At 40.1% G+C, this 11,876-nt stretch overlaps 1 protein-coding gene and 2 pseudogenes across 3 annotated transcripts in view; 2 read left to right on the forward strand and 1 right to left on the reverse strand.

The window, feature by feature from the left end:
- Positions 1–11,876, forward strand: part of ZMYND12 (zinc finger MYND-type containing 12) — a 38,890-nt gene that overhangs the window by 26,598 nt on the left and 416 nt on the right. The window contains exons 4-8 of one of the 3 annotated variants that reach the window (XM_023521967.1): positions 465–634; positions 3,715–3,837; positions 4,858–4,969; positions 6,998–7,143; positions 9,071–10,878. In XM_023521967.1, coding sequence (XP_023377735.1) covers positions 465–634; positions 3,715–3,837; positions 4,858–4,969; positions 6,998–7,143; positions 9,071–9,196 — 677 coding nt within the window. In that variant the 3' untranslated portion in view covers positions 9,197–10,878. Of the gene's footprint in view, positions 1–464; positions 635–3,714; positions 3,838–4,857; positions 4,970–6,997; positions 7,144–9,070; positions 10,879–11,876 lie in introns of those variants that run through there. The other 2 variants (XM_011377929.2, XM_023521968.1) reach the window with 2 other exon arrangements.
- On the forward strand, positions 1,874–2,618 carry LOC111730639 (annotated as a pseudogene).
- Positions 11,171–11,289, reverse strand: LOC111730648 (annotated as a pseudogene).

An 11,876-nucleotide genomic window follows, 5' to 3' on the forward strand; every position in this document is an offset into this window, starting at 1 on the left:
TACCCATATTAGCAGTCACATCCCATTTCCCCATACGCACAGTCCTTGGCCACCACCAATCTATGTTCTGTCTTCATGGATTTGCCTCTTCTGGACATTTCATAGAAATAGAAGCACACAGTATGTGGACTTTTGTGTCTGGCTTTTTTCACTTAGCAATGTGTTTTCAATGTTCATCATGTTATAGTGTGTATCAGTACTTCATACCTTTCCATAACTGAATAATATTCCACTCATGGATATAGATAGACCACATTTTGCATATCTACTCATCACTTGATGGACATTTGTTTTTATTTTTTTGACTATTATTATTAGGCTGCTATGAACATTTATGTATGAGTTTTTGTGTGTCAATAAATGTTTGAGTCAATGAATAAATGAGTAAATGTATGGTGACATATTTCATTATGTATTCTCTGGCCAGGGTATGAATTATAAACCTCTTTCCTTCTTTTGGGCAGGTCTGGGCCACATCGTCCAGGCTGAGGAGTATCTATCCCAAGCCCAGTGGACAGTCCTCAAATCAACTGAATGTTCTTATGCCACCCACTCTTTACTGCATCGGAACCTGGGACTTCTCTGTATGGCCAAGGAAAACTACGAGGAAGCCCGTTATCATCTGGCCAACGATGTAAACAAGCTAAATTATAACACTTAAATGTTTATTCTTATACTTGTGACTCTGTTTAGTTGTTGTTGTTGTTTTTAACTGAGCATTTCTCTCAATTACTTTCTGTTTACAACTGACTGGTGGGATATTAGCAAGAACACAATTCTAACAACCTGAGTTCAAGCCTTTCCACTTCCTGGCTGTGCGGCCTCGGCCAGGTCACATCATTTCTCCAAGCTTCCACTGTTCCGAGGAAGCAGAACAGTGTGCTGTTAAGAGAAGGGCTTTACTTCTAGTTCTATTTCTGTAGTTTCATCAGCCATATATTCTTTGACAATTATTTAACCTATTTCATCACCTGTAAGACAGAAATCATAAAATTATCTCTGCCTCATTGGGTCATTGCAGAGATAAATAATAGGACAATATTAGCTATTATTTTTATAAATAACATCAATGTGTCCACTTTGGAGTGTGGTTATTAAATTTAAATGAGCTGGTGGTGTATGAAAGTTCTTTATAAGCTATAAAACTCTGTGCAAATATTAGATTGGATGATGAGAGTAATGATTGAGCTGTTCTTCCAAAATTTATGAGGTTTCTATTAGGATTTCAGTATTAGGCAATATTACTAAAGAGAAGAGAAATCTGAATGAAGTTAAGGGTCAGACTGAAGTCTCTAGGCAGGTTGGTTCTCTCTTCAGCCTCCGCATTGGGCAACCCTCCCTCTGGTTGGTGGCCACTTGCACAATGCCCATAAATCCATTGGGAACATTTTTTGTGCTGATTAGTCTCCATATCCCCTTATGCCAAATCCATTCTCTGCCCTACTCTGCCCTGGGAGGCTGACCTCTGTGCGCAGTACAACCTGGACTTTATTGCTCTCTGGCTTTGGTTGAGTATGGAAAGTGAGAGGAGTGGCAGAGGACTGAGGTTGAGAGGAGAAAGAGATTGGGATATTTACTCTCTCTGCTGCCTTTCTGCCCCACTCCAGTTCCGGCAGGGGCAGTGTTCCTCCATGACCACAGCTCCTGTCAGGAAGCCTTCTTCCGTAGCTGCAGCTCTTGCTAGATCCTGGTAACCCTGCTTTATCCCCTTGCTTTTTCAGGAGTCGGGATGGTAATAACTTCTTGCTGTCGATAATCCCTAGTGGTTCACTAGCTCTTGTTGGTTCCTTAACCTTTCTGCATCTCTGTGAATAATTATTTCATTAAGCTATCTTCAGGAAATAATTTTGAGGGGACCATCTACTTCCACCTTGGAGCCTGACTAATACACTTCTTCATCTGTTTCTTTACACAAATATACTCTACACCCTCTGACAAATTAGGCAGAGACTCATTCTGTCTTGAGCTGAGTCACGCTGTTAAGAATTAAACCAAGCTCAGCTCTTCTGTAAGTGGCCTGAGGTGACCTCCAAAAATGGTTTGTTATTTACTTGACCCAGAAAACCCCACAAACTCATGCAAATCAAGAGGTTCAAATCTCCGTGTTCACTTTAAGAACACCCGTGAAACTGCCCAGGCCATCAAAAATATACATATCCGAAAAGCCATCAAGTATCTGAAGGACGTCATTTTACAGAAGCAGTGTGTGCCATTCCATTGTTACAATGGTGGAGTTGGTAGGTGTGCCCATGCCAAACAATGGGGCTGGACACAGGGTCTGTGGCCTAAAAAGAGTGCTGAATTTTTGCTGCACATGCTTAAAAATGCAGAGAGTAATGCTGACCTTAAAGATTTAGATGTAGACTCTCTGGTCATTGGGCACATCCAGGTGAACAAAGCTCCCCAAATGCGGCGCAGAACTTAGAAAGCTCACGGACTGATTTACCCCAACCTGAGCTCTCCCTGCCATGCTGAGATGATCCTTACTGAAAAAGAGCAGATTGTTCCTAAACCAGAAGAAGAAGTTGCACAGAAGAAAAAGATATCCCAGAAGAAACTGAAGAAGAGAAACTTATGGCCTGGGAGTAAATTTAGCATCAAATAAATGCTAATAAAAGAAAAAAAAAAAAAGAAGAAGAAGAAGAAGAAGAAGAAGAAGAAGAAGAAGAAGAAGAAGGAGAAAAAATAGACCAAGCTCAGATTACTCAGCCTAGGTTTGAAAAAAAGGACATAAATGTCTAACCACTGTGCTGTATACCTGAAATTAATATTGACTGTCAACTGTAACTGAAAATTTAAAAAAATTTAAAAAACAACCATGGCTTTATTGACACATACCAAAAAATTCACCCACTCTAGGTGTACAACTCAATGATTTGTAGCAAACTTATAATAGAGTTGTGAAGCCATCAGCACAATCCAGTTTTAGAACATTTTCATCACCTTGAAGGGATCCCTCACATCCATTTGCAGTCATTTCTCATTCTCATACCCTCTAGATTTGCCTTCTCTGGACATTTACTATAAACAGAATAATATGTAGTCTTCTGCATCTGACTTCTTTCACTTAGCAAAATTATTGTGAGATTCATCCGTGTTGTTGTGTGTATCAATACTTCATTCCTTTTGTTGCTGAGTAGTAGTTCATCATATTAATATACCATGATATGTTTATCCATTCATCAGCTGATGGACATTTGGGTTGTTTCCACTTTTTGGCTATTATGAATAATGTTGCTATGAACATTTGTATACAAGTATTTGTGTGGATGTTTTTATTTCTCTTGGACATATACCAAATAATGGAATTGCTGTGTCATATAGTAACTTCTTGAGAACTGCCAAACTGTTTTCCACAGAGGCTGTATCATTTTACATTCCTTCCAACGATGTACGAGGATTCCGTTTTCTCCACATCCTTGACAATACTTGTTATAGTCTGCCTTTTTTATTAGAGCCATTCTAGTGTGTGTGAAGTGGTATCTCATTATGATTTTATTTTGCATTTTCTTAATGACAAAAAATGTTAAGCATCATTTTATGTACTTATTAGTTATTGGTATGCATTCTTGGAGATACGTCTATTCAGATCCTTCGCTTATTTTTTAATTGGGCTGTTGTAAAAGTTCTCTGTATATTCTGGATACAAGTCTTTTATGGGATATATGATTTACAAAGAGAGTTCAAGCACTTTCCTTCTTCCTTTTGCTATAGATTTATTTTGCCAGTTGTGCATTTGGAACAGAAGACATCAGGACCTCAGGAGGCTACTTCCATCTGGCTAATATCTTCTATGGTCTTAATAAGTTGGACCTGGCAGACACGCTGTACACCAAGGTGAGCTGGAGAATATGGGAGCTGAGCCTTACACAGGCCTTGTCTCACAGCTGGTGTCGATTCATTCATGAGAAATTTGAGGCATCGAGAGATGAAGTGACTTGCCCAAGTTCACACAGGCTGATACATGATACATTCCACTTTTCTCTCCTGTTTCTCTACTACCAAAATAGGTTAGTCCTTAGCATCCATGGAGCAATTAACAAATAATAAGTGATGGGTCAAATGCTCCAAATAGACTGCCATATATGCATATGCTCTGTCATATCCACAGGACCAAGCTAATATGGGCATATTGAGGTGTGTGATAGAGAAGATGAGATTTTTAAGGGAAAATTATTGTTGAAAGGTCATACGAAGGGAACAAAGAACATGAAAGGACTTTAAAATTTCCAATTTTGTATGTAAAAGGTTTTAAACTATTTCCAGTATATTGGTTATGTTCATACGGTAACACCTCACTTAGCAAGCAACTATTTCTGTGTGTGATATAGGCTCTCCTGCTGTGACTGTTTATTCGTATTTTAGACCCACTTGTGAGGAGAAGGCACTGTGGTGTAGCTGAAAAGAAATGAGCTTCAGAGTCAGACAGATTTGAATTTAATTCCTGGCTGTGCCACATAGCAGCTCTTACAAAAGTCAAGTGCGATCTTAACTTTTCTGAGCTTCAATTTATCTTTCTGTAAAATGGCAATAAGAAGAATATGACCTCAATGGGGATGTTGTGAGGATGTAAAGGTTTCGTTGTATGTGCTCAAACAAATGGTAGCCATTGTTATTAAACCCCACCAGGGTTGTCCCCAGGTCAGCCTGCCACATGCCCTTTGTAGCTCAACCCTTGTCACGCTCACTTTAGCCAGGCCTGTGTGGGCTCCTAAGGCTACCTCTGCCTCCAGACACAGTGAGAATGGGAGTCTGAAGACTGTCAGGAAACCTGGCCAGAGGCGCTGCCCTCCAAGCTGGCTGGCCCGATGGCTAAGGTCTGGCCTGCTTGTCTGATCGTATTTTCTTTCTCAACAGGTCTCTGAGATCTGGAATAAATATTTGAATGATCACTATCAAGTCCTCTCACAGGCTCGCATCCAACAAATAGATTTACTGGGCAAACGATTTGAAGCTGACACCGGCTTGGGTAAGTGGCAGTTCATCCTGAGAAGCAGAGCAGTGACTTCATCCCTCCTAATCCACAGGCTTTGCCCTGAAGAGGGAGAGCTGTTGTCTCTGTCATGGTACACATTAGTGCCATCTTCCTTGTATTGTTGATGGAGAAACTGAGACAGAGGATTGAAGAGATTTTAGCAGAATTCAGATCCCCAGCATCATGAACACAGCTTTTTAGGGAGTTAATAAAGGACAGATTTGGAAGAAAAAGGCCCTGTTAGAGCATACTGTGATTTCTGTAGAGCATCCATTTCTTATGTGTTATTCCTCTATGGTACACAATCCAAAGTAGACTTGTCGCAAAAGTCACATTGCTCAATTGTTCTGGTGCCTTATCCTCTTCCATTTCTGGACAGTGAGCTTCTCAGTGGCAGCACTGCATCTGATTCATTTCTCCATCCCCAGGCTCAGTCAAGGTCTGAGTGTTGAGTAGCACTGTACAGCATTCCCTCTGAGATAATAAAAAGACAGAGGATCTAGTTTGTGCTCAAAAAAGACATACAGTGTAGTTGGTGAGGCAGAACCTATGTGAATTACCACAAGAAAATTTCTATGAGTACAAATTATATTTCAAGAGAAGCCTCAGAATGAGGTGAGGATGATGTTGAAGAGGAAAGACTTCTTACAGGAGATGTTTTGAGCTAAGGCTTAAAATATTAATAACTTTATTGAGTTTTCATTATAAAAGTGGTTCATGTTAAAGCAGAAAACTTGGAAATCATAGATAACTAAAAATAGTCAATCTTAACATTATGGTGTATATCCCTTCTGTCTTCTTCTCTAAGCTTAACATAGCACGTCCTCAACATCGTTGGTAGTTCTTGGAAACTGAATTTAAGCGAAGTGACGTATAACGATACCAATTTTACCATAGGCTTATTGACATAAACAGGAGTTAAATTTCTAAGGTATATTTCTGGTAACAAAAAGATCACCAAACTTCTAAATAAGGACCGAAAGCACTTCTAATATTAAACATTGAAGTAAATGTAAGCTATACATATATTTAAGAAATATTAATAAAAACAGATAAGATAATTCTTTTCCAACCTGCTTATTCCAATTCAGGGTCGCAGGTGACTGAAGCCTATCCTAGCAGCTCAGGGCAACAGGTGGGCACCCACTGCAGACAAGACACCCTTCCATTGCAGGGCCACTCACACCCCACACGCATTCAGACTGGGACAATTTAAACACGCCGTTCACCTAATGTGCACATCTTTGGGATATGGGAGGAAAAACAGAGGACCAGGAGAAAACCTATGCAGATATGGGAGCACATGCAAACTCCACACAGACAGTGGCCCCAGCTGGGAATTGATTTTTTCTTTCCTCATCAACGATATAATGAAATGATGTTGAACAAAATAATGTTATTCAAAGAATTACTGAACTTAAAAAGTACTTTTAAGTATCTGGCCCATAATAACTCATAATAAGTCAATACATGGTAACAAAAGTAGAACCAAAAACTGCTGGGGAAAATTGTAAACAGCTTCCTTGGAGGAAGCAGAAAGGCTGTTGCTTAAGCATCTTTGTATTTGGGGGAGAAGAATTAAGGTGCTGCAAGAAGCCCCCGCTCCCTCCTCTTGCTATAGAGTGGAAGCTGAGTTGGGCCCAGGGAATCCCGCTATGAAAAATCCACTGTATTTGAGAGCCTTAAGAGCTAATTCAGGACTCTGAACGAGAGAAACCTTAGCAACCTTGGGACCTGTAGGAATGAGCATTTTCTTAGGTTACTCTGATAATGACATGCTGGGCAAAGCTAGGGAGCTGCCTGAAACTGCAGCTTCCTGCTCTGCACATGGCAGCAGCCCTCCAGCTGAAAAACTTGCTGCGGTTTGTGCTGCCTCCCCACTCCCTGCCCCCTGCCATGTCCCTGTGAGGAGGCTTCAGGAGGCCAGGCGCCCTCACAGCTCAGTGCTTATAGAGGAGAGTAGACGCAGCTGCCCTCCGCCCACTGCCAGCCTGTTTCTTCTTTCCTCTGTTTCCACTGCAGATGAAGCCCAGGAAGCAGAAGCCATTCGGATCCTGACTTCAGTCTTGAACATTCGAGAATCCACATCTGACAAAGCCCCCCGAAAAACTATCTTTGTTCTGAAAATCCTGGTCATGCTTTACTACCTGATGATGAATTATTCAAAGGCAAGTTTCCCTAGAAAAGCAGCATGTCTAAAATGGAGGTAGAAATTCCTTTAGTTGAATTCAGCTGTGTATTGCCCAATTGCCCTCGAGTAAGCCCTCACTCCAAAAAAATCCAGGTGCTTATGACATTTTCTGTTGAGTCCTGCCTGTATAATGGAAACTGGATTGCTTTCTTCCCTCACGGGGGCCTTCAAAGGGTTGCATCGGTAAACTGAGGCTGGGGCAGTGCTAGAAAGCCTGCATGGCAGGAGGGCTCTGGGGAGTCCTTGGAGGAATGGAGGAGTAGCTCTAATTACACTCAGTGTGTTCCCTATTGCTGGAGGGATCCAGGCAGAAATGGATCACCATGAAATAATTTAAAAGGTAATCATTTTTGAGTGGATACTACATGTCAGTCATTAGCCTTTACATGAATATCGTATTTAATTCTCATACCAACCTTATAAAGTAGCTGTTTTATTATTCCCACTTTACAGGTAAGGAAACTGAGGCACAGAGAGGGTCTATTATTTGCCCAATTTCTTACAGACGATAAGTGGCAAATCTCAGGTTTATTGATTTATTGATTAACTGATTCACTCATTCATTCATTCAAATATTTATTGAGCATATGACATTTGCTATTCTAGGGACTGGAGATACAGTGGTGAACTACCAGATAAGTTCCCTGTCTCCATGGGACTTAGGTTTTTTGGAGGAGGGGAACTCACAATAAACAAATAAACATATAAATGTGTAATAGAATTTCAGATAGCAAAAAGTGCTACAGGGAAAAATAAAGCAAGCAAGGAGAGAGGGAGGGAGGGCTGGTTGGAAAATTTCAGATTCATTTTCCCTCTCCCTTCTTCCTTTCCTTTCTTCAACAAACTTTTACCAAACACCTGTGTACCGGTAGCTCCTGGAGGAGCTTACAGTCAAAGGGTCATGATAGAGGTGACAGCAAAGCCCAAGGCATGTGGGAGCACAAAGGAGGGACACCAACTCTATCTGGGGTAGGGGTAAGAGTGGTTAGAGAACAGGGCAACATTTCCATTGAATTTCCAAGTTTACATTGGGAAAAAGCCTCCCTTCTATAGTTGTGTCCAGTTCTCCACTGTATACTCAAGGAAGTCATTACTCCAAGGTGCATTAAAGATGTTAGATCTGTGAGAGGTTCTTAGAAAAAAGGGACACATACATCTGTCCACTCAAGATTGGCTCATTTCCTTCAGGTCTTAATTCAGTTTTCACTGAAGCTTTTCCTGACCCCCTCTCTAAAACTGTAAAACCCTCTACCACCACTGATACTTCCTATCCTTGTTTCCTGCTTTTTTTTTTCCTTAGCATGTATCACTAAGACATGATTGTGTTTTACTTATTTGTCTTGTTTATTGCCTCTCTCCTCTACTGTATTGTAAGTTCCACAGGGGCAGGAATTTCAGCCTGTAGTCACAGTACATGGAACACAGTAACCATTCAATAAATATTTATAGGAAGAAAGAAGAAGGGATGGAAGGTGGGAGGGAGGGAAGAGAAAGCCAGAGTCTGTGCCAAAATGTCCTGTGAAGCCTCTGTCCAAGTCAAGACTCTAGGCTACATGGCCCCCAGGAGGACAATTTACTTCCATTACCTATCATCTCTATGCCTCCCAATGTTGGTTCGAAGGGCCCTGATTAAGATCCTACAAAGACCTCACTTTGCTAAGAAGGTGTACTTAGTCTGTTAAGCCAAGTGGGTTTTTTTTCTGGTGCCCCCCGTCCCACCCAACACATGTGTGGCTAACCGTAGGGACCCTAGTGGGTGTCCACAAGTTTCTGACAAGACCTTAGTGGCGGTGTGAGAAGCTAATGGGTCTTTTCCTGTATTTCTGGGATTGAGCACCAATGGGGCTTCCCAATGTAATGCTTTCCTGTGACAACTTCCTTTTGTCACTACAATTTTATTCCAGGCACAAGAATATGCCATGAGAGCCTTCAATCTAGCCAAAGAACAACAGCTCAGTGACCATGAACAAAACACCATTCAAGAATTACTCAATCTCATCTTGGCTGAAGAAGGTTATCCCATTATTTAGTGACCCATGAGTTCTGCGTCAGGGCCTATGCAAGGGACTGTTGAATGTCTTATATATTCCAGCCTTGCACAACTGCTCTGAGGTACTACGAATTGCTGAAGTTCTCACCCTCTTCCCCTGTGATTGCACACATAGTTGTGTGTTTTTATTCTTGCACAGAATATGTGAGGGAATAGAGAGCTTGAGGCATAAAATCAGTAAAACCTGTTTATCATGACCTTTGCACTTGGTTTATATAACTTTGTATGACAGTAATGTGCTGTCAGCTCACTAATATGGTATTTGTAATTAAACTACAAATAGTTTGTCATATTTCCCAGAAGTTTCTCAGTACATGTTTCATAGATCTTTGCCCCAAAAGGGGATGGAGATAGAGCTATATTGGAGCAAAGTTTCCCTATTCTACTGGAATTAAGTTAGCATTAATCTGAGGTAGATTGTGATTAAAATATCCATCATAATTTCTAGAGTAATCACTAAGAAAATTACCACTCTAAGAATAATTAAAAGTCAACAAAGGAATTAAAATAGTATACTAGGAAAGATACACTTAATGCAAACGAAGACAGTAAAGGAGGAAGAGAGGGACAAAAAGGACATGAGATATGCAGAAAACTAATAACAAAATGCAGACATAAATCATAGATCTCTGCCACAGCAGACCCCTGGACCTTGCAGAGAGCCCCAGTATGCACTGGCTGAGATCATGTTCCAGATTGGTGTCTTTCTCTTCTTAGACAGTGATTTGAAGTGGACGTAAGCCATCTACACTGTAGAAGAAGTACACTGAAAAGGCCCCTGTGATGTAGGGGACAGAGTGCAAGCCTTGGAGTCAGATATGCCTGGGTTCAAATCCGGCTTTCTTACTTAATAACTTTGTGACCTTGATCCCCCCCATAACCTCATTCATTATTGTTGTAAAATGGCCCAGATGTGGCCATGGCTGTATCAACTTGTCCCATAGAAGACTGTGGTCATTTAGCATCTCCTTTTTTAATCCAGACCTGCCAAGCAGCCTGCGCATTAGCACACTCTGCTTCCTGTGTAGATCTGCACCCAGGGAAAGGATATGCAAGTCAAAGACCTGTTGGAGAGTTTTATGTTCCTCCTTGTAAATTAATTCATTCAGATACACATAATAAAAACAGGTCAGATGGGCCACCCTGCCCCTACAGGTCTGGGCAAAATCTGCTGGGAACCCCTTTCCATACCTTTGGGCATTCTTATGCTTTTCTAAGATGCCTACGAAGTCCCAGGGCCTTACTTTTCTACCAGCCATCTCTCACTCCAGTTTTCAGCTTCAATTGCATTCTCATTCTCTGCTGCTCTCTTGTAGTTGTTTTCTTATCTCTTTAGGGACACAACCCCTTCTTTTTGATTCCCACTCCTTAGCTAACCTTAATATGAGTTAGATGTATAGTGAAGATTTTGTAGGGTGGGGGGTGAGGAGGAGGATCAACAACTCTTAGCAGATAATTAAAAAAATGTATTAGAACGTCTTTATTCTAAAAAAAGTCCTTTAAAGTCTATTTCATTAAACTCTAGTTCTCTCCATTGCCATGTTCGTTGCCCCTTTCTCTGTCCCCACTCCATTATCTACTCTCTGTTCTCTCTACCCTTAAATTTTTGTTTATGAATTCTTCCCCATTGAGTATATTTATAAAATTATTGTTTAAATTAAATTGTTTAAATTTATTATTTCTATTGATTGATTCCCCTTTTGATTATGGGCCATATTTTTCTACTTTTCAACATGTCTTAGTAATTTAATGTTCAGTCTTTCTGCTTTCCTTTTTCTTTTTTTAATTTTTCCATAGGTTTATTGGATATTTATTTTCTGTTGTGTGTGTGTGTGTATTGCCTGTTTATGTCCTTTGCTCAACTTTTTTTTTTTTTAAGTGAGGCAACCCTTGGTTAACCTCACAGATTGCAAGGACCCTGTCAGTTTACAATCTCTTATTTTTTTATTTTTTACACCTACAGCACCTGGTCTTCCTAAGTGGTCTCCCATCCAAGTACTAACCAGGCCCAACCCTGCTTAGCTCCTAAGATCAGATGGGATTGGGCTTGTTCAGGGTAGCATGGCTGTAGACTCCTTCTGCTTTTCTAACACTTGCATATAAGGCTATAAATTTTTCTCTAAGTACTGCTTTAGATGATCCCGCATATTTTAAACTGCAATATTTTAATTGTCATGTTTTCTAAATATTTCTTAATTTTGTATGACTCATGAGTTATTCAGAGGTATAATTCTTAATTTTTTAAAAAAGATGACTCTAATTACTACTTTGTTGTTGATTTTTAGCTTAAGTATATTGAGGTCATAAAATATGTACAATTTAGACTGTTAGAAGTTGGTTGAGATTTGCTTTATGGCCCAGGATATGGTCAATATTTAGAAATGTTCTGCACAGGTTAGAAAAGAATGGAGTTATTGGGCACAGTGTTCTGTATATATCCTTAAGGTCAAACTTGATCATATTTCCAAATCTTGCATATCCTTGCTACATTTTTTGGTTTATATCTGAGAGAGATATATAAAATCCATCCAATATGTAGTTCTATCCATTTTTGCTTTATATATTTTGAGGCTTTGTTATTAGGCAAGTACAAATTCAAGTATTATATTTTCCCGGTGAATTAAATCTTTTTATTTTGTATTATGAAGTGATTCTAAAGA

Source organism: Pteropus vampyrus, unplaced genomic scaffold (assembly GCF_000151845.1).
Source record: "Pteropus vampyrus isolate Shadow unplaced genomic scaffold, Pvam_2.0 Scaffold326, whole genome shotgun sequence".
Lineage (NCBI taxonomy): Eukaryota > Metazoa > Chordata > Mammalia > Chiroptera > Pteropodidae > Pteropus > Pteropus vampyrus.